This window comes from Amblyomma mixtum, chromosome 1 (assembly GCF_055824585.1).
Source record: "Amblyomma mixtum isolate Tamu chromosome 1, ASM5582458v1, whole genome shotgun sequence".
Taxonomy (NCBI): Eukaryota; Metazoa; Arthropoda; class Arachnida; order Ixodida; family Ixodidae; genus Amblyomma; species Amblyomma mixtum.
Window position 1 is genome coordinate 222,711,921 of NC_143012.1, and position 23,581 is coordinate 222,735,501.

General features: G+C 49.5%; 1 protein-coding gene across 1 annotated transcript in view; it reads left to right on the top strand.

Moving 5' to 3' along the window:
• The window catches only part of LOC149371014 (Na(+)/dicarboxylate cotransporter 3-like), a 45,634-nt gene that overhangs the window by 20,171 nt on the left and 1,882 nt on the right, over positions 1–23,581 (top strand). The window contains exons 8-11 of the mRNA XM_089579059.1: positions 2,819–2,926; positions 4,242–4,419; positions 10,714–10,890; positions 22,850–22,972. Coding sequence (XP_089435185.1) covers positions 2,819–2,926; positions 4,242–4,419; positions 10,714–10,890; positions 22,850–22,972 — 586 coding nt within the window. The remainder of the gene's footprint in view (positions 1–2,818; positions 2,927–4,241; positions 4,420–10,713; positions 10,891–22,849; positions 22,973–23,581) is intronic.

The window sequence follows — 23,581 nt, forward strand, 5'->3', positions numbered from 1 at the left end:
AAAACTTTCCGCTGCTTTCCGCTGGCAGAACTTCCGTGCGGTGACAATATGCTTTTTTTCTCAATGCCGTGGACTTGCTGTGTGGTAGCATGCACTGATCGATTGAAGAAAACCAGCGGTATATGTTTCTTCCGCCTTGTATATACATGTACAGAAAAGCAGCGAAATTTTTTTTTTAGCCGTACAAAGACCAAGGTGAACGACGTCAAGGGCTGTGAGGTCCTAGGACGGGCACTTGATTGTGAGCAGATTATCCGGGTACGCTCGTGCGCCCACATATTTTTGGGTCAATAAGCAAGCACGCAGTTTGCTTTAATGTCCTCCTGTACGAATCGCACTGGAATCATGAGCGATCGAACGCCCAGCGACCCGGATGACATGTGATCGCTGGATGAACTCTAAGAAGTTCTCGTTAAGCATTTAGGTTATTCCAGTGTAGCGGCATACATTTGTTCCGCTTTATGATTAGCGAAAAGCAGCGGAAAATGGGTTTGGATCCGTGCAAAGACTAAGGTGACCGACGTCAAGCGCTGTGAGGATCTGCGACGTGCACTTGATTGTAAGCAGATTATCCAGGTATACTCGTGCGCCCACGTATTTCTGGGTCGATAACAAAGCACTTAGTTTGTCGTATTGTCCTTCCGAACGATTCTCACTGGAGTCATGACCGATCGAGAGCTCAAGGGTCCGGATGACAGGTGATCGCTGGAAGAACTCGAAGTAGTTCTTGTTTGACATTTAGTTCAGTGACTGAGGCGGTGGCTGAGTCACTCATTTAAATTATTGTGGCTCTGCGACTATTGCATAAACCACTGTTCTCTAAAAACTTCAAGAGGGATTCTGCCACTGATCGCCGCTCATTTCGAGATTCTAACAGCACCAGCGGGGGGCATGGGCAGCGAAATCAGTTCGTTGTTTAGTCACTTCCATGCCGACGGGTGGAATCGCTGCAGTGTACTGCGTTGCACGATTGTTGGGTCCTGCATCAATAAACGCCGAATGGGCGCTGCACATCGCAGTTGGATAAGCGGGAGCCGATCACCGCAAAGATACTATGTTTTAGCTGTTTACCCACCCGTAACAACCGGAAATATATCACACACCAAAGCAGTGTAGTATTTCTCGGGCAGCTTCAGGCATAAGTCTCTTGGGTAACCGACCACAATTAAGGCTCTTCTGCAGCCGTCACGTTTAGCACAGCACCAGCTGGAACAGGTATGCTGTCTAGAGCGCACTGCATACCAGCACTACACGTAACAGAAGATTAACTGTGCAAAAGGTCAGGGGAAAGCCTGTGCTCATGAGCAAACCGGTGGGTGCCCGGTGGAACTGGGGATTGAACCCTCTCATCTCGCATGCTTGGCGGATGCTAAAATCACAGGGGAATACGAAACTTTCGATGACACCCGTCTGGGGACATTTTTTTCCTACTTCGAAAATGGGGACGTTGTTTCCGGGGATGTTTTTTTCGAGGTCATCTTTTTTTCCGTAACCTCGCACATTCAGCCGATGCGGCGGAGTGTTAACCGCACCCTCGGAACCTTCCCCACTCTAAAACCCATGTTTTCCGGTCGGTGACCCAGCTTCTGTCTATGCGACGGCTTAAAGGCGAGCTGCAACTCGCCCGCAGTCACACCTTATGAAGGAACCGAGAAGGTTCCGTAAGTTCGTGTTTTTAATTTTTGGTTGGTGCCTTTCCAAAACAGACAGCCATCTGTCGAGTATGTTTGCTTTTGAGGGATCCGGAGTACGCAGGTACTGTTCCAAATTCATTTTTTTACGTCATATTATCGCCGTCACCCGACTCAAGGCTTGGCCTACCAGATCGCTCGCCTTAAGGCAACTGGTCGCCGTTGAACAAAAAATGAACTTTCTAATGTAGCACATCTGAAGCCTTGCTACTCTCGCGGGATCCCACCCACTAGACCTCGAGTCACAACACTTATAGATCAAATAAAGTATTCTTCTCTCTTGCTCTCTATGACTCGCCCCGTAGGCTTCAGCTACGCAGCGCTAAAGTCTAACAGCCGCGAAGACACCGAAGGTCTGTGCGCTTGAGAAAGTGAAAGACGATCACCCGCATCTCGCTCTCTCTGGGCCGCCACACTCAGCTGACACAGGGCCTCTGAAACGGCGCCGTTCGTAGTAAAGGCCTTCAGGCTTTACAAATAATTTTTCTGTGTTTATTGGTGGAATCAGTACTAAAAGCCACGCGCTTTCACACAATGTCACCTTTCCGCAGTTTGTTCTTTTGTAGTCACCACAGTGTAATGACAGCATGTGCAGCAGCGATTTTTGAGGACGTTAGCGTATAAGTTTGTTTATTTGTGCATCCTCGAAGCCACTGGCACACGGCTTTCACATAGGTTATGAAGAGAGGAAACGACCAGACTTATTTGAAATGTTTCTAGCTCTGCGCAGCTCTAATTGTATTTTGAATCCTTTCTTTCATCAGTTCTCTGTGGGCTCATCCGAACCCAATTAAGAGCCCTCAGAAGCCATTTAGAGTCTTCCTGGCAACTGAAGTGCCGTGATCACCACGCGACAACCATGTTTCCCGAGATGCCTTATTATCTATTGTAGTTATTTCATCGCTTTCTCTGATGATTGAATCAATCTCAGTGTGAAAAATTTACCCTTTATGGCAACAATTTGTGATAAACAATTTGTGATAAACAGTGCTGTGTCTGTGTGTTTCTCGACTGTGTCCTGTCCCTGCGCACTGTTTTAAGTTGAAAAATCAGAACCCGATTAATAACATTCGTGCCTTCATATTATTGAAAAAACATGTTTTGCATTTTTGTTCTTTCTCTCACAGGCCGAAAGAAGGAGTGGTGATTGTAACTTACATAGTTGTCCTCTTAATGGTTTTCTTTCAATCGTCTGACAACGGGTTCGGTTGGGCGGATCTGTTTGGTCTTAGTGCGTAAGTCCAAGTTCTTACATTAACCCTCTTTGGCTGTTTTTTTTTGTTCCTTGCATTCTGCGTCAAGAAATAACGTATACCTTAAAGCCATGCACACCAACACCTTACGACTGCAAATGTAGGATTCTTAATCTAAGTAATTATGCAGCGGCCACAAGGTTGAGGACACACAGAAGTAAGGTCAAAGGAAAAGTGAAGAGCAGATTGCTTGCTACAAGTTTTGTTAGCCTTACCAAGTGTGCCGCAAGTTATTTCACCGGTGCGTTACCTTCCTGAAAATGATTGGTTATCAAGTTATGAAACGGGCGGTAACTGTCTCACTTCCCGGTGGACACCTCAACCGCGCCGTGAGGGAAGAGATGAAAGTGGGAGTGAAAGAAGAAAGAGAACGAAGTGCTGTAGTGGAGAGCTCCGGAACAATTTCGACCATCCGAGGATTTTTAACTTGCATTTATATCGCAAAGCACATGGGTGCCTTCCGCGTTAGCTTTTTGAAAGCGTTCATGGTGTAACGCAAGAATACGTTTGCATCGCATAACATTTAAACGCGTCAAACGAAGCTGATCAACTAAAGTAAACTGGGCTGGATAGAACAAGGGCTCATTACTTATGCAACCTACTCACTCACACCAGTGCAATCAATTAACGAGGCTGATCGTTACCACTCGTCCAAGAGAGGGCGTTGTGAATAATTTTAGGGAGGAGCCGAGCAACCTCCTCTTCCAGCGCTTAATGAAGTGAGCTCTGTGACTCGCTAATAATTTAATGCATTTTCAACTTATTTCATTCAATTTGAAGGCGGGTGCTGTTTTCATAACAGTAAGCATAACAGTCTTACAATAGAGTAAAAGCACTGTTCAGGCACTGCTGAATGCCTTATAAACTCCAGATAAACTGCATGTTCTGAGATGAATGCAGGAACGGTATACGGCAGCATGTAGCTCGTCTCTTAGATTTTCTTGAGCATTACTTTCCGTTCGCTAATCTTCCATTAAATGCCTGTTAGATCGTAGCTCACAGCCAGAAAGTGTGTTTCCAACTTTGAAGCTAATGGTCCTGTTCATAGCTTAACAGTAGAGCCACTGAAATTTACCAACACAAAATGACTGCAGCTGTGAACTTTACTGTTACATGCCCATAGTACCAACACAACCTGCAGCTGATCGAGAGCCCTCCACTACGGCGTCACGCATAGCCAATGTGCCGCTCTGAGACAGTAAACCCCATGCACTACATAGCATATACCACACACTGCGGCTGAGGCACATAGAGTGCCACAGGTAGCCTATATACGGCTGTCCTCGTTTCTCCCCAGATGGATCGATGAAACGACCCCCTTCATTTGTGCCCTCATCCTGCTCTTCATCGTAATGCCGTCGGTGACATCAACCAGCTATGAAAGAATTGCCTTCTGGTCTCAAGTGGAGATGGCGATACCATGGAGCACGCTACTCGTGATGGGCGCGGGATTTGCTCTCGCCACGGCAATGCAGGTAAGTAATGAGCACCATGTGCTCAGTCTATCAGGTGTTTTGTAACCCTTACCGATTTTTATTTTGAAAAACTGAAAAGATAAGTCGATGCAGTCAGTGCAGGTGGATTGCACAGCAACAGGGGCATTATATGTACGGGGTACTGCTAAATAACTAGGCGGCTCACAATTAGGAATAACTAATACACCTTTCTATTTTTCACTTTAAGGGGCAAGATTATATTGTGAAATTGAAGGCAGTCAACATCAAATGTGTCCCAGAGTTTTTGAATTTTCTTTACTGGCAGTGCAGTTCGAAATATGGTACGTCAAAAATACACATGTAAATACAGACTCCTTTTGTGCAGATTATGACGTCGAAGCAGTTAGTGATTTCTGCAACCATACTACCCGCAGGTTGCCATTTTATAAATAAATCACACAGGAAAGCCAACTAAATGAGCTTTCAGATGTGTCATTTTGACTTTCGATATTTCGAACCATATTGAGATAAAGAAAGTATAAGACCTGGGCTTAGTCATACCTGTGTTATCAGCTTGCCTGCCAATCCTTCCTCCAAGCTAGCTCCCGCTTTAAAAGCACGTCTTTCTAAACGCTTCTACGTCCTCACTCCAAGTCCACGAAGCATACATTTATTTGTAATGTCCTGATAACATCGGCCTTCTTTAACATGTACGCTTCTTGGTGAACGTGTGCGTCGAGGACTTCTTTTAGTGCTGTAGCTCTAATAGTCACATTTTCTAATTTCGGGCATACGTCGTACGTACGCGTCTATTGCCTGCTTTGTGGCAGGCGGCCTACCTGTCCACCGGGTTGTGGGCAACATGCCAGGTGTACACACCTGGCAGGCCATCACTTGGGTGAAGGCTAAAACTTATTGAAGGCCTACAAGCTAAATGCCTTCAGGGTACAGGCCTTTGTGGTAAATGCATTTAGGTCAGATGACTTTAAGTAAAAGTTCTTTAGACAAGGGTCTAGCTTGATATAACGAACAGTGTCGTGTTTCGTTGGGGAGCAGCAGGCGAAGGAAGAATGCGTAGATAACGGTACGTGGTTTATTCCTTGAACGCCCTTAGTGGAATGCAGTACGATGGCCGAACGACGGGGTTTATAAAGTCAACGACCCCGATAGTCTCGCCGCCGCTATCGCTTTAGCGGTGATGATTACGCCACACTCCTCCCCTTATATTTAGAGAGGGAGATTGTATCCGAGCTTCGTATCGCTCGGGTGTACGGCGTTCGGGTGGACGGGTAGCACCTTCCTGGGGCAGACGTCTCGGAGGAAGGAGCGGGTGCTGGAGGGTCCGCGGGAAGCTGCAAGGGCACCGGCTTTTCTGATGCTGGCTGGTCACCAGTCTGGTTTCGAGAAGTCTGGGCCGGATGACCTTGGTGTCACCATAGGGCTTGCGTTACCCAGCAGCTGGTCGGGGTGCCGACGCCAGATAAACTTGCCTCATGGTGTGGCCACCATGAATTTGTAGGAGACGGGTCCAGTCTTCTTCAGAACGGTTCCTCGAACCCTCTTCAGTGAGCCTCTAATTGAGAACTAGCCTAAAAAAATAACATAAAAACAGTCTTGCTTTTCCGCTGCTGCATTCGGGTGAACTGATTGTGCATCACCTTGCCCTCCACTGTGGGCAGTACTGCATCCAGCACGGTGCGCAATCTTCTACCCATTAACAGTTTAGCTCGAGCCTCTCCCGTCGTAAAATGAGGCGTATTTCGATACGCCAATAAAAAAGTTGTGAAGTGTTTCTACGGCCGACTCACCGGGAGGTGACTTGTGCAGAGCAGACTTCAATGTTTGCACAAAACTTTCCGCCAAACCAATTGTGCTTGGGTGGTAAGGGGCGCTCACGACACGTCTGGCCTCGACGTCCCGAATGAATGCCTTGAACTCTTCGGACACCAGTTGTGGTTCAGTGTCGGATACCACCGTCTCTGGTATTCAGAATCTGCAGGAAAGTTCACGTAAGGAAGTAACAGTTCGTTCGGACGTCGTGCTTCATATAACGAACACTTCCGGCAACTTCGAGTGGGCATCAAACAGCACTAAAAACATTGTTCCTCGGAAAGGCCCCGCGAAATCCAAGTGAATTCGCCTGCACGGTGAGGTCGGCCACGAGCACGGATGCAGAGGTGCCTTACATGGATCACTCTGTTGTTCCTGGCACGCATGGCCACTTCGCACTTTTGCTTCCATGTCTGCATCAATTGACCGCCACCGAACGTGGCTGTGAGCCAGTTTTTTGCTCCGCACTATGCCGGGATGACCTAGGTGCAGTTCCTCAAGCATGCACTCGACGAGGAGGAGGCAATAAGAACCATCAACTCATACATGAGGCACCCCAGATGCACGCTGATCTGCAAACGTCTGTCGAAAAATGGTTTTAGAGACATCTTGCAAGGGCAATGGCCTCCCTATGCTTGTAAGCTGAAACACTTTACTAAGCACCGGATCACGTGTTGTGGCGCGCGCAATCTCTTTGGCGGACACAGGCACCGACTCCAAGCGCAACGCATAAAATGCTTCCTCTCCTTCAGGGCCCTGGAGAGGGAACCTTGAAAAAAAAATCTGCTTGTGCGTTGCCACCGGACATTCTGTACACGAGCGATTACTTGTAAGCGGACAACGTGACAGCCCTTCAGCGTGCTGCCGCAATCGATGGAATGCCTGTGTTTTGCCCCATGATCGTTTGTAATGGCTTGTGATCCGTAGTCAACGTGAAACATCTGCCATAGATGTAGAAATGAGACTTTTAATGGAAAAAATAATGGCAAGAGTTTCTTTTTCTAGCTGCCTGTACTTTTTCTCAGCATCAATTAATGTGCGCGACGCATAAGCAACAGGGCGAGAACTTCCATCATCATCCATAAGAGAAAGTGCTGATCCCACGCCGTATTGGGAACAGTCACATGCCACTTGCAAGAGCTTACCGGGGTCGTAGTGCACCAGAATTGAAGATGTCGCCAACGCCTTCTTAATTTGCTCGAACACCACTTGACATGATTCATCCCAGCGCCATGGCTGGTCGCGGCGCAGCAGCTTGAAAAGCGGACTCGCCAGAGTAGACAATCGAGTAATTCCCGTAGTAATTCACGATGCCCAGAAACGATTGCAGCTTCTGCTTGCCTGTGGGTGCGGAAGCTTTCATCAGCGCTTCCATCTTCTCTGGCATTGTGCGGACACCTGCTGCGCTGATAACATGACCCAGATATCGCAGCTCTTTTGGGAAAAACGAACCCTTTCTAACCCCGCACTCACTCAACCGCTTTAGGACCGCTTGGATGTTTGTAAAATGGTCGTCGGATGTCCTGCCAGTGATGAGAAGTTCATCCAAATAGCAGATGACGCCTTCAGATCTTTCATCACTGTATCCAGAATTCTTTGGAAAATGGAAGGTGCCGAAGAAACACCGAACGGCAGCTTATTTACGGCAAAAAGTTCTTTATGATCATTCAGTGTGAAGAATTTTCTTGACACCTCCGACATTACCACCTGCTGATAAGCTCTATTGAGGACGATCTTAGAATTGTTGGCCCCCTGCGAGCGCCACGAACAACTCGTCAACTTCCGGGAGGGGTTACCGGTCAGTTACCAGAGAAGGATTGAGGGTGGTCTTGTAATTACCGCATAGCTTTATGCCACCGTCCTTCTTTACTACTGGTATAACCGATGTAGCATAGTCACTTGTCGCGACTGGCGAAATGACTCCCATGCCTTCCAACTTCTTAAGCTCAGCCTCGACTGCCGGTTCCAATGCAAAGGGCACACTTCTTGCCTACAAAAATTTCGGCACGCTTACTTTTTTCACTCACAACTCCGCGCTTTTCTCGGCAATTGTCCCAAATTAGTCCTAAAGCAAACTCTGGTACTTGTCTGGAAGGGCGCGCAGTCTGGTGTTTTTACTGGAACATGCAGAAACATCTTACCTGGAAATCGAGTTGAGCTCGAAGATACGGTTCCAGTCGAGTCGTATGGCTTGCAACCACTGGCGACCTAGCAAAGGGATTCCCTTTTCACTCGTGACATAAAGAGGCAGCTGGGCCCTCTGCTGTCCGTACTGCACGACCACGTGAGCAACCCCGACCGGCTGGACGATGGCTCCCTCGGAACGTCCGCAGCTTGAGCGTCGTTGACATTACCTTAATCAAGGGAAACATCTGACGAAACTGACTCAAAAACATGACAGACACTGTAGCCCCCTTATTCATTTCCATTTCGAAGGGCACGCCTCGTACTTGCATCGAAATTTTTATCGGATTCAGACCAGGCGAAAGAAATTCCTTCATGCTAACAGAAGCTTGAACGGGAACCAACATTTTCACCGAGTTCCGCCGCGCTCCCTTCGTCTTTCGCTGCTTCTAAGCTTGGCACACTCTTTCAACGTGTCTTTTCTTATCACATTTGAAGCAGGTGGCCGCAGTGTGCGGACACAATCGGCTTACATGCTTCACCGACCCGCAGCGGTAGCGATTCCGCTGCGTCATATCAGTTTCGCCAACTGCTCTTTGTTAACGTCCGGCACGCTCGTTTCAGAGGCGTGCAATTCTGCCACGCTCGTTTTCGCCGCTTCCATGGATAGCGGTCGTTCCACGGCTTTCTGGAAGGTCAGCTTGTTATGCTCTGTGAATAACACTCGCTGTATATCTTCTCGGCGCAAACCGCAGACAAAACGATCCCGCAGCGACTGATCGAGGGCGGATTCAAATTAGCATGTCTGCGCTAATTTCCGCAACTGCGCAACAGATTCCGAATTCGATTCGGTCTCGAGTGGCGCTCTTCTGTGAAATTTTGCGCTTTCACTGATTACCGACGGCTTCGGGGACAAGTGGCCACAAAAAGTTTCTTTAAAACCTCGAAACCTTTAGCTGCCGGCAATTCCGGGGCGGTCAACGACATGAGGAGACCGTAAGCCTTAGCGTCTATGAGACTCAAAAAAGCGGGTCGCCCTCAGAGATACGTTTGACCAGAAGAAACGATGTCAGGCGTTCCTCGTACGACGGCCAATCGCTCGTTGAGTCGTCAAAGGGCTCGATGCGTCCCAGTCGACTAACGACTTGCGTCACTGCGCCCGCCGCTGCCGTACCTTCCGTTTCCATGTCGGCTTGCCGTAAAACTGGTTCTGAATTCCATCCTTGTCGCCAAATGTCGTGTTTCGTTGGGGAGCAGCAGGCGAAGAAAAAATGCGTAGATAACCGAAGGTGGTTTATTCATGACTGCTCGTAGTTGAATACGGCATGGTGGCCGACCAACGGGGTCTAAAAGCCAACGGCCGCGATAGTCACGCCGCCGCTATAACTTTAGCGGCGATGATTACACAACAAACAGTATCCCTGCTTGAATAACATGTGTAATGACTGTTTCTTTTCGGCAATTTTTATACTTTTTCTCGTTTATGACAACGTTTCTTAGGTGCTCTATTCGAATTTTCTGATACCTGATACCCCTTAGACGGCCGCGAATTTCGTACATTACTTAATCTGCTATGTGTAATATTTGTGTCTTCTTGTTATTTTTATGAGTTCGTTCAGATATGTCCCCCCCCCCCCCCCCCAAGAAAATAAAAAAAATGATTTTTGCTACCTCAAGTTCGCGTATTTCTTGTAATAAGTAACGCACCTAAACCTACCGTTCTATTACGTCGCCTGACTTTTTGTTTTCTTTTTGTGTGCCTGTTTTTGATGCTTATCTATCTAGCGTTTTCATGAGCTTACGTTTTTTGCTCTTAAATCATCGGTTATGCTATTGAATTTCATTTCAATCGAAAGTCTTTACAATGTTTGATTCCTGCCATGCATCTGTTTTTCATGCTTGTACATTTTTTCTAAACATCTTTTCTGTCATTATTTTCTACAATTACCGGGCGATAGAAAGTAGTATAAATAAATAAATGGGTCAGTTTATGTAGTGATAATTCAGTCAAGTTTTTCAAGGAAGTATGAGAGCTAATGTCCACGAACTAATAAATGTAATCGAATGTTTTAGCTGTATACGTATAAGGCATAGCGCTTTTCACTGGAACATGTGATCTGCTGCAACGAGCCAAATAGTATTAATAATTCAAAAGAAAAGAACAGCGAAAATGGCAAGTACACAGGAAAGGAGACAGGAGGGCGCTGTACTTCAACTCTGAATTACATTAACCTACTAGCCCAGCAACTTGTACTCCAGTGATACTTGCTTCGTTGCTTGCGCTGTGGTTGTTTGAAACGCTTTATCGCCTCGTGCTTTCGTTTTGTCCTCTCTATTTTCCCTCTCTGACTTTGTCCCGCAATTTTTATGTGACTGCAGAAGACTGCCCTGGTGGAGTTTCTGTCCTCCAGCATCCCATCTAGGCCCCGCCTCTCTCTGACGTTCCTGCAAGTGGCACTCTGCATCGTGGTGTCCATAGGGGCGGAACTGCGCGGAGGCGTCGCACTTTGCTCCGTCATTTCTCCCTTCGTGCTCAAGATGTGCGAAACATTTCGCGTGAGTTGCCAGCGAGAAAAGGGTTGCGGTGGGCCTTATTTTCCAACAGGGCTGCACTGGCTTTCAAACGCACGTTGACGTCATATAAGAGCCTGCTAGCGATTCCGCTCCTGAACGACAACACTTATAACGTTTTCTGATATCCTTATGCTCGTGTCCTTAACAGGGACTTAAACCAACTCTCACGCACGGCAAGTTGTAATATTGTGAATATAATGGGGCTTACAGCTGGATTGGCCAGAGGCACTGCGAAGCCAGCGGCATCTCAGATCGCGCGAGCAGGGTTGCGATGGACAACTGCATCCACACGATTCCATAAAGGTGTGGAGGCACAAAGATGTCTTGTATGTTTTTGCTTTGTAATCATGCTTAAAACATTTGTACACACGGATCACAGCGCAAAGTTCACTTGCGCTCAGTGAATTATTTAGAGGAGAATTATTTCCACCATGGATTTAATGTTCGGTTTCGTTAGCCGAACGATGGTTGCGACGTCACAAGTAGACATGAACTCACACTACGCTATAAAAAATGGAAATATAATCTCAGCTTTACCGTTTTGATTAGCTGCAGCCCTTACGCTAGCCTTCGCCAGAAGCCGGAACGACAGAAAGTGAACAAATGGCTGTTAGACTGCAGTTTTTCGATATCTCACAATCTTGAGCTTACTTTTGACATCACACTTGAAGTTCAGTTGCCAAAACCGATATCAAAAACTGCAAAGGCCGAGAAAAATAATTACAAAATTATTTACCCAGTATGGGCGAATTTAACGTGATGAACCAAAGCAAAACCTCGACACGAAATCTGGTGTCTTTACCTCAATAATTCGGTGTGGTGTCGCTCCCGAAGGTTTGGCTCAAGTGCAACCGGAGGTAAGGATCAACACCGATGAAAGTTGTGGTCTGTACAGTGGGCTGTAGTATAGACTGATGGTTTAATTAAAGAAGCAGAAAAAAGAATTTTTCTATGCTACCGTGAGCACGCAATATCATAATATAAATCTCTTCGACCTTCATAACTGAAATCAGGTATGACGCTCTTAAGTCACTACAGTTAGTAGAACGCTTATTACAGGCTAAAATTACAGCCTAAACTTGATTACGGCTGAGTTCAAACACTTGGCGAGAGTCATAATGTCCATTTTCACTCCGCGACCACGTCCCCAATTTTTTTCTTGTGCAGTTCTTTCTCTTCCTTGTTATTGATTTTTCGTCTCCTTCTTATATATTCTCACTTATTTTCCTTCTTGACTCTTGGTCGCTGGGATCGGTGCCAAAACTGCAACGGGCTTCAGTTACGTGACTGAGAGTGAGCTCCCACAGTGGCTCTCACCGTACATACACAGGGTGTTTGATTTAAGATTTTACGCAAGTTTTTAAAAATAGGCTTTTTGAGTTAGAAGGACGCTGTTCCCGGCATAGCATTGTCAGCGGTGTAGTACATCAGAATGCAGCTAAGACGTGCTAACTAGCAGGCGGGTTTTTCAGAGCTGAATAGTTAACTTTTTAACTATCATTTTTGCGCTCCTTAATTGTCGAGAGTGTAGCCCGCCGTCAGTATCATCCATATCAGCTTCTAGAGTGTCGAAAATGTGGTTACCGTTGGCGCTGTGTCCGAACATATTTTGGGTACATCGCGCCAGAATATATGCGCTTTGTAGAAGCGCCGAAGGTAAACCTCTTTTCGAAATTGCATAAACTGGTAGGGCTAATAATTACGATGAGCTGCACGCCAATAGTTCAAAAGCTAACTTCTCAATATTAGTTAACCAGCCTGCTAGTTCTTAGCTGTATTCTGATGTGCTACAGCGCTAACAATGCTACGCCGATAGAAGCGCTCTTCTAACACAAAAAGACTACTTACAAAAATTGTGTAAATTCTTAGGTGAAACATCCTGTATACTATTTCCTTGGGTCATGGTTACCAACTGCAAAAGCGGCAATACTCACCATGTTGCGGTAGCATCACGTGGGCAATCGTAGAATTTTAGCTTAGCAATTTCACGCTTAATAATCTTATTTGCCTTGCGTGATCCCAGTTAGCCTTGCGTTCTACGCTTGCTATATGAGGTATGACTTATTTCGAGTTTTTCGAAAGTTTGATGACCTTACGAAGCTTCATGAATTAGTTTTTGGTGAAATATATTTACAGTATGGTGCTTCAGTACAGCCGAACTATTAAAAAATTCCCAGTTCGTTGGCACCTTCCACAAAGGAAGAACGGCGACAGCCATGCCACTGTACATTTTGCTGCAAATAGACTACACACAGTTACACTGCAAGAACACATGTTGCACCATACTGCGAAATTTCTCATCCCACATAACAGGCATATCATAGGTGTGTCGCTAAATCTAAAGAGTCGACACTTCGAAGGCTCTTTCCAAACAGCAAATCCTACAGTTCGTGATTGTTCGCTGTTCTGCTCTTGGCCGCTAGGGGGCCGAGTAGTACAGACGCACCCCACATCGACTCCGCACAAAGACAGCGGAATTCGCCAATCGCCAGCATCATCGGCCCAAATTTCACCATCCACTGATCTACGAATGTGAGTGCCGCACGCCATCAATTTTTGGCCCGCTTAAGCCATTTTTCGGGCACCCACGGCCCTTTCTTTGTGACCTCTTCGCCTGAGCTAGGCCTCGCTCCGCTGGGAGCTAGGCCTACTGCGTCGGACGCTTCCGCCACCAACACCATCATGGAGGTGCAGGTGCAGGGAGAGGTTCTTAACCCCCGCGACTACGACCCAAGAGACTGGACGCACATTCTTAGTGTGCCTGCCCGCTCCAAGGACGTCCTTTCACCATCCCGAAGCCAGGAGGCCGCAGTCTCTGCTACCGGTGCCCCCAAGTCTGCGCGCCTTGACAAGTCAGCGCACCTACAAGCAACGCGCACAGCTGCGCAGCGTTCGCGGCAGCAGCCGCCACTTCCTGCTGCAGACTACAAGGTCGTGTTCAGATCACGAGGCGGGCTGCAGCTGGACCTGCTTCCACCCCGACAACTACGGGAAGCCATCCTTCAAGCGGCGTCCCAGCTACACGAACCAACGCGTACCCAAATCAGGGTACACCCCGTAAACAATACGTGCACCGTAAGCACGCCCATAAAAGCTGACGCGCTTGCCCTGGTTAGCGTAACCAGCATCAAAAACCAAGGCAAGGACTTCGCCGTCGCAGCTTACATAGCCCCGCCGGATGGAGCGGTACGCGGAGTCATCTCCAATGCTTATTGGAATGAGACCCCGACAGAGCTCCTGCAAGACCTGATCACCGGCAACCCAGACGCCCTCATCGTGGACGCCCGCCGAATGGGCTCCACGCGTTCCATCTTAATCACTTTTCGAGCTGGACCTGTCCCACGCGCCGTCCTTTATGGAGGAGCCCTCCACAGGTGCACACCCTATCGAGGGCATATAGACGCCTGCACTAACTGCCGCGTCCCTGGTCACCGGGCAGACGTGTGTGTCCACCCAAGATCCCATAAGTGCCCCCGCTGTGGGCAGTCCCACCCAAAGGAAGATGTGCCCTCATGCACCCCCAGCTGCATTCTCTGCGGAGGCCCTCATATGACCTGCACCGGGAACTGCAAGGGACGGGGCCGCAAACTGGCGTCCCCGAAGAACGCTCTCTCTCCTCCGGGTACATCGCGGCTTTCCCGCTGCGATCAACCAGGCACAGCCAGCAGACGCAGCTCAACGGCTTCCCGGTCGCCTTCTACAAGCCGGCAGAATGGCAGCAAGAAAGCCACGCGTCTCACCTGGGCAGACCGCGTTTCCGGCAAAACCACCCGTCAACCCCCACCACCCCAGTCCTCCCAGGCAGACCCGAGAGACCAGGAACTCAAGGCCTTGCGTGACGAGGTAAGCCGCCTTTCCTCTCTCCTAAGCACCCCCGCCCCCTCCATGCCCCCTCAACCCGCACCCCCTGTCATTAATTCGAGCTCATCATCCACAGACACTTCGAGCACCACTCCTGCAAAGAAACAGCGCACCACAGACGCCACACCCCCTCCCGTGCCCCCAGAAATAGACGCTAAATTAGCAGCACTCGAAGCAAAATTTGACCATAAACTAAAGGAGCTAGACGCCCGCCTCGAGGCCAGATTCAATCACCTTGCCGCCGCCCTCACCGAAAAACTTGAGCAGCGCATGGACGCTATGCTTACCAAGATGATGGAGCTCTTGGAGCATAATCTTACCCATCGCTTCACCCAACTTCAAACCCCCTCCACTCCCCCCATCCTACCACCACAAGCACAAAACACCTTCCCTGAGCCACACATACCAATTGACACTCGTCTTAATACCCTCCTCAATCCCCCCACCATCCAATATGGCGGGGGGGAAAACTAATTATCTCCCCATTATAACTTGGAACTGCCGCGGCTTCCGGGCAAAGCGCGCACCTCTGCAACTTCTCCTTCCCACCATCACACCCACGCCCCACATACTTCTTCTCCAGGAGACTGCACACCGAGCAACCCTCCCCAGCTACACAACTACACACTCGGATACCACTAACACACCCAGGGCGTCCACACTCATCCACCGCAGCCTCACCTACAAAACTCATCACATTACGTCTGAGACGCCCTGCGTGATCACGGAAATTATGCATCACACACATTCACTTCCTTCTATATTTATAGCAAACATATACCACCCCCCGTCCCTGCCGATGGCCCCGCTAGAATCACTTCTGCGAAAGCTACACCATCTAGCAGGGAAACATCCCCTACTCATCGGTGGGGACTTCAACAGTCAGCATACTGACTGGGGATACACAACCACGACACATCGAGGTCGCAGGCTCTGGCTGCTCCTGCAGAACCTCCAACTCACTGTGCACAACACGTTTCAGACGCCTACGCGGATCGGCAACAGTGTCAGCATGGACACCAGTCCGGACCTGACGCTGAGCCGCTGTATCCGCGGCGTTACCTGGAACAGAACACAACATACACTGGGCAGTGATCATTACATTATACAAATCACTGTCCCATACAAACCACCCCGTCACGCAAATATGACACACGAACTCATTAACTGGGATGCCTTTCGCGCTGCACGCACCGCCCTCCCAGACACTCCCATCGCAGACATCGATGCATGGGTGCAATCACTCAAGCATGACGTTCACCACAACACGCGACACATTGAAACTACAACCGAAACACCGACCCTTGACACACGCCTAGCCCACCTCTGGGAGGCTTATCACAGCATCCTGGAACGCTGGAAAGGCAACAAACACAACAGAACGCTTAAAAAGCGGCTGGCCGCGCTGCAGACACAAATCCAACAGCACTCTGAGGAGCTCTGTCGATCCAACTGGGGACAGATATGTGACGGCATCGCCGGAAACCTGTCCAGCAAACCTGCATGGCAACTCCTCCGACACCTCATTGACCCCACACGCACCAAATCAGCAGCACAGCACCACGTGACACGCCTCACACATGAACACATAGACGATCCCGACACCCTTCTAGACACACTTCAAACCATGTACACATCTCCAGGCGGCCCCATACCTCTACCGCACTACACAGGACAAGCAAATCCGACACTCGACACCGACATCACGGAGACGGAAGTCAGAGCGGCCCTCCTGACTCTCCGCGCCAACACCGCACCTGGTGCAGACCAAATCACAAACTCCATGCTCCGTAATCTGGATGACCAATCGATCACCCACATTACGAAATACTTCAACCAGTGCTGGAGGGAGGGTAACCTCCCGCAGTCCTGGCGCCACGCGAAGGTAATATTTATACCAAAACCCAACAAACCACTCACCATTCAAAACCTTCGCCCGATTTCGCTAACCTCATACCTCGGGAAGCTCCTCGAGCATGTTGTGTTAGCGAGACTCACAAGTCACATGGCGGACAACAATCTCTACCCGCATAGCATGGTGGGATTCCGCCCTCATCTATCCGCACAGGATGCCATGCTGCAACTCACACACGACCTTTTTGACCCGCTTCTTCCAGGTCACACCAAGGCAGTCTTAGCTTTGGATCTCTCCAAAGCTTTTGATCGCATTGAACATCAGGCGATCATGACTGCTCTATCCCCATTGAATGTGGGTGTGCGCACGTATGCCTACATTCAAGCATTCCTGACTGACCGCACGGCTGAGATACACTTCGGCCCTCTGTCTTCCACCTCCTACACACTTCAGAGTATCGGCACCCCTCAAGGGTCCGTCCTTTCCCCCTTTCTCTTTAACATAACCCTCATACCCCTCGCCCGGAAATTGGCAACTATTCCCCATCTCAAGCACACTCTTTATGCCGACGATATCACCCTGTGGACCACCCACGGCAGTGACGGCGACATAGAGAACACCTTACAGGAAGCAGCCACCCTCACCCAAAATTACGCACGGACCATCGGACTGTCTTGCTCCCCAGAGAAGTCCGAACTGCTCCTCATCCGGCCTAAGAACCACCGCTGTCCCCGCTCCCCCATTGCCATTGAATTGAATGGTTACCCGGTACCTGAGGTTGGCACCCTCCGTGTATTGGGCTTGCACATCCAGAACGATGGCAAAAACACCACTACCCTCAAGAAACTCAAGCAGGTTGCAGGCGCGATATCGCACCTCATCCGCAGGGTTTCGGGACATCATAGAGGCATGAAGGAGCGCGACCTATGTCGCCTCATTCATGCCTTTGTCCTCAGCCGTGTACTGTACACTACCCCATATTTACAACTATCCAAACATGACATAAACGCTTTGGATGCTTTGATTCGCAAGGCATTCAAGGTAGCACTTCATCTTCCCCTCAACACACCCACAGACAGATTACTAGGCCTGGGCCTCCACAACACGATCGGGGAACTGGTGGAGGCCCACCGACAGGCCCAATACATCAGGCTCACAAAAACTTCCACAGGTCGGTATATCTTGGACTCCCTGGGAATCAAAATACCGGCCAACGACCCAACCCTTCTCGCCATCCCACGATCCCTTCACCGAGAGCTTCTCATCAGGCCGCTCCCGAGGAATATGCACCCGTCCCACCATGAGCAGCGCCGCAGAGCCCGTGCGAAGGCACTCCATCGAGCGTACGGCCCTCAGCCGGACGCCGTATGGGTGGACGCTGCCTGCACGGGTGATGAAGCGACAGCAGCTGCGGTGGACTCCTCTTCATCCACCCTCCTCACACTACCTCTCCCTCCAGATACGTCCCCAGAGGCTGCAGAGGAAGCCGCCATTGCACTTGCTATAACCCGCACGGAAGCCCGGTATATTTTAACTGACTCTAAAACTGCGATTCTAAATTTCGCTCGAGACCAAGTTCATGTCCCTGCTTTTGGCATACTGGACTCGCCCGATGCACCCCCGCCCCGCCAAGTGGAGCTGATATGGGTGCCTGCGCACTCCGGGAATCCCGGAAACGAGGCCGCCAACCTTTTAGCCCGAGGTTCTTTAAACCGGGCTCAGGTGGCCTCGGATCTGGGATTCACGAAGGATCGCATGCACTCATTCAGTGAGCTGACCCAGGCATACAGAGCCTCTCGCCAGCTCTACCCCCCGCCCCACCCCTCCCTTGATAACAGACACGCAACACTCTAGCGCAGATTACAAACACATACTCTCCCCTCGCCCCTTACCCTAACCCACTATCATCCCTCCTTCCCCACTCCTGCTTGCGCCCTATGCCCAGAACCCTTCGCTTCTTCCCTCCACATCCTTTCCCTCTGCCCGGCGGACCCTCCCCCGCGGGACCTAGAGAACCTCAAGACCTGGGAGGACTGGGAGACCCTGCTGCACTCGGAGGACCCGGCCGTGCAGACCATCGCCACCGGCCGTGCTGCCAGTGTTATGGACCTCAGGAACATAAACACTTGAGTGCAGTGGGGTCGTGCGGGGACCCTGGGGCGTGCCCCGAATTCCTTTGTAAATAAAGTTTTCTCTCTCTCTCTCTCTCTCTCTCTCGCTGTTCTGACCCGCCGCCGTGGCTCAGTGGTTAGGGCGCTCGGCTACTGTTCCGGAGTTCCCGGGTTCGGACCCTACCGCGGCGGCAGCCTTTCGATGGAGGCGAAATGCGATAGGCGATCGTGTGCTGTGCTATGCCAGCAATTGTGGACGAAAGCATTTTTGAACGGGAAAGAGTTAATGAACAAAATTTTCACATATAAGTTTTCGCTATAAACGTCGACATATCCACAGATCTTCCGTCAGCAGGATTGCATTTTCTTGCCATTGACGTTTTTCCTATCGTCAAAAAAAGTTCCCAATTGGTTTTACGTGGCGTTCTTCACTGCTCTATGGGACCGATCAAAAACTTTAAAGGAAAGATTTTGCTACACACCTGAGGAATGGGCCATGACCTTCAATATTTCCGTACGAGTGCGTTACGATAATGCAATATTCAAAATTCGTGTTAAAGGTTGCTTGCTGGACATGAAGACCCCATGTGATAGAAATTATTCCGGAGATCACGGCTACGGCACTACTCTGTCTATTTGTTCTTTGAGTACCACTTTTCTCCCTTCCCTCGAAGCGTTGGTGAGGTTTCGACTGAGAAGTGAAGCTGTTTTCCTGGGCTCGAACCCGGCCGCGGCGGCTGCATTTCGATGGAGGCGCAACGCAAAAGGTGGTGTGGTGGTGGTGTGGTGTCAGCGGGCGTCGAAAATCCCCAAGTGGTCGAAATTATTCCGGAGCCCTCTAATAGGGCACCTCTATCTTCCTTTCTTCTTTCACTGCCACCTTCCTACCTTCCCTTGCGGTGCGGTTCGAGTGTCCACCGACACGTGAGGCACCTCATTTCCTTTCCCCGAAAACCAATTTTACTAATCCGACCGCTGCGGCCGCGTTTCGATGGAGGCGAAACGCAAGAGGCGCCCGTGTGCTGTGCGATGTCAGTGTACGTTAAAGATCCCCAGGTGGTCGAAATTATTGCGGAGACCTCCACTACGGCACCTCTTTCTCCTTTCACTCCCAACTTTCTCCCTTTCCTTACGGCGCGGTTCAGGTGTTAGCCGAGATATGTGAGACAGATACTGCGCCATTTCCTTTCCTCAAAAAACCAATTTAGCAATTTAACAATTTTTATCGCCCAATTCTTTCTTCTTGTCGCTCCGCGCTCGTCGCAAACGGAGTCGGGTCGCCGCCTTTTTTCTCGACTCCATATCAAACATACCACTCTCATGGAAGACAGATTTCACATCCCAGAAGTGTGGAGACGCGCCTTCCATGTGCGACCTATTCCGGCCAACATTTCACACGAAGGTCATAATGGTCGGTGCCTGGCACAAGCGATAGACCTAGCCCGACATTATGGCAACAAAACATGTGTGTACTGCGTGGACGCCTTCAGCCCTCACCACGCGGGATGATACACGGACGCCGTAGTTCACAACATCAACACAAATGACGGCCTTACCTTCAGAGCCCGTAGTGCAACGCACGAAAAACAGGTCGTGATTGCTCTAGCAGCCTCAGATTCCGATTAAAAATACATAATCACCAACTCGCCAAGCACCTGTTGGAACGTCGAACAAGGCTGGACTCCCTTCCTAGCCTATATAATATACCTAAATTGCATACGGGATACGGACTCCGCACACCGTTACCTTATATGGGCCCCTGCTCATCAGGGGTTGGGAGGAAACGAGGCAGCAGACGAAGCCGCCCGCGCGCTCTCTCACCGGGCTGTTTTATGCGAAGCATATTACTAGAGGTACACTACAGCCCTTCGCCGTGGTTACGCGCCGTGCACACCACGTGGTACAGTGACGTCACACCACGTGACATAGCACGTGACACATGACGTCACGACAGAGGAAGATGGGGGTCCACTACAGCCCTTCGCCGTGGTTACACGTCGTGCACACCACGTGGTACAGTGAAGTCACACCACGTGACATATTACGTGACACATGACGTCACGACAGATCGCCGTCACGCGCTGGGAGACGGAGAACGATGCCATCGCACAGACACCGGAATGTCCTCGAGCGGCATTCCCGCGCATTTCGAACGCGCGTTCACACTCGGTGTAGGTGAAACGCTCGCTCCACCGGGCAGGCTGACGCGGCTTCCGTAGCAATCCAGGCGCCCACCCAACGCGCGTCTCGGGTTTAGTCGGCGTTCCGCTGTAGCCATGCCGTTGTATTCCCCCACGACGAAGGCTTCTAGTGGTTGTATTAAAATGACCAAGTATTCAACCAAGGAAAGCCATGTATTACCAAGCCTAGCCATCAATATGCTTCGCATCTGACCAGGGTTAACCAAGTTAAGCCTCAGCCATTTTTCTCCTCCCCACCCGATCAGGAACCCGATTTTAATCCGGTCTAAACCTTGAAAGATATTACAGTCTACTATCAAGATAGTCATCGTCTTTACCCCAGCCCATGTAAGGGCCTCCGTTACATTGATGTTCCCGGCAGCACTAAAACAATTTGACCCCTCCTTTAACGGCAGCTGCCCACCCTGTAGTGCGGTGTCTTCTGACACCTATCACGTGTGGGCCTGTCCCTCCAACCAGGCTATTCCCCCCATCCCCAACCCAACCCGGGTGAACTGGGAGGCGATCCTGCTCGGCTGCCACAACTTACAGGCCCAACAAGCTTTAGTCGGGCGCGCCCGGGCGGCGGCCACCGCCACTGGGGTCCCAAACTAGGGATAGTGCTTGTAAGGACCGGTCTCTTACAGGCTGATCAAAGCATAACTCCTGACCCTGCATAGCTTAATAAATGTTTTCACCACCAGCACCCCCACTTCTTTCTCTCTCCCTGTCCTGTACCTGTCCTTTTTTTTCACTTTAGCCGCAGCCAGGTGCTTCAGGTTTCAACGCCAGATGCCACGGCTCGCAACTTTTCCTTTATTTGTTATTCTATTAATAAAGAGCCGCTAATAATCATCCCGGCCGCGGCGGCTGAATTTCTTTGGAGGAGAAATTCGAGGCCCGTGTACTGTGCGATGTCAGTGCACGTTAAAGAACCCCAGGTGGTCGAAATTTCTGGAGCCCTCCACTACGGCGTCTCTCATAGCCTTAGTCGCTTTGGGACGTTAAACCCCATAAACCAAACCAAACCAAACCAAACCATTTTTCTCCTTCCCAACTGTCCGATCTATCATTAATACACGTTCGTCCGCTGGGTCTCCTGCCTATCACCGTGAGGCCGAGCACTGCCACTTCAGACAACCCTGTACATGTCGTTCGTCTATATATATTCGCCACTGGCCAACCTCCATGTGGCAACAGTATTTCCGTCGCTCTTACCAAAGATGTGACGCGACCGTTCGTTGCAAAAGCGTTGTGGGTGGTCTCATAATATTTCTAGTTTCATATACCTTACATGTGCTTGTCAAGTTAGAGGGTAGCTTGCGACCGGGATTCTAACCGAAGACATATGCACCTTCAGTTGTAGGCCTTCCTATACTTTCGTATCTAATCTGTGATTGAACCATTCGTCGTACAGCGTTGCGGCTGGTGTCATGCGCGCGTGTGTGTGGGTAGGTGGTGTCACACCGAAAAAAAGTATGCTCATCAGCTGAATTACTTAATTCGCAAACCAAGCAAAACACCTACGGCTTGAGTCCACGACAAGCTTTCATGCTTTCGCATTCCCACACGTAAGCAGTCCTTAAGTGTCTCTGTCGAGGTTTTTTTTTTCTTGTTTAGTTACTTCCCTGAGGCTACAGTATTTCAGTGCGACGCAGTATGATTGTAGGCGTTCGCAGTAAGCTAATTAGGTCATGCTAGATATATTTTTGCACGATATGTTACCTGTTTGGGCGTTCGTTAGCAGTGTAATAAATTAAAATAAAGAACTTGTTTTTATATAGTGGAGAAAAAGCGAAATAAACCGCGATTTGATGGGAAATGCTTCGAAGCTTATTTTGGGAAAAACATCCCGTAGCATCTCTCGGCGTCAGCAGCCATCCGCTGCCTCTGTTTCGTTCTCCTCCTCCTCCTCATCCTTAACCTGTGCGCAGTGGCATCCCCTGAGGCTGCTGATCCCTGTCACGCTCTGCTGCTCCATGGGTCTCTTTTTCTCCGTCTCGTCGCCTGCCAACAACCTGCTCATGGCCAAGGAGCGCATCAATCTCAGCAATCTGGTGAGCAGCCGTGCTTGTTAGGTTAGGTTACTCTCGCACGCGACACCTGTTTCGTGGAAGCCTGAAGCGCGTACACTACAAGTTCACTTTAGGGTCCCCCTTCTTTAAATAAGAGATTTTAATGAGCCCCCTTCTTTTTTTAGTTTTTTCCTTATCATCTGTCATGCTTAGTCGCCGACCTTGCAGTTGCGGTAGCGTTGCAGTGCTATAACCTATTGCGAAAGGCGAATGTAGTAAGAATGGAAGAGAACTGGGGTAGACAGTTAGGTATTTCAGTGGTGCTTCGCAGGAAATTCCCTACAGCCCGTCTCCCAGCACAGTTTTGTTCACAGTTAGGTGCAACGCTGTGCGTGAACTGGAATTAGGCGGCAGAATACAGCCAACCTGTCAGTCCAACTTTTCATTTTCCTAAGGCGATTCGCATCATGCAGTAGCATTAATTGCGCCCTGGTAAAAAGTTCACATTTTAGGCAATATATAGTTTAAACCACATGTTAAAAATTTATTTTTTTTTGTATGGCACATATGGGCACCAGTTCCGGCTGCGTTGTGCAAAGCTTTAGCATAGCGAAGAGTATTAGCGCACTTAATTAACATATGCGTGCTGCG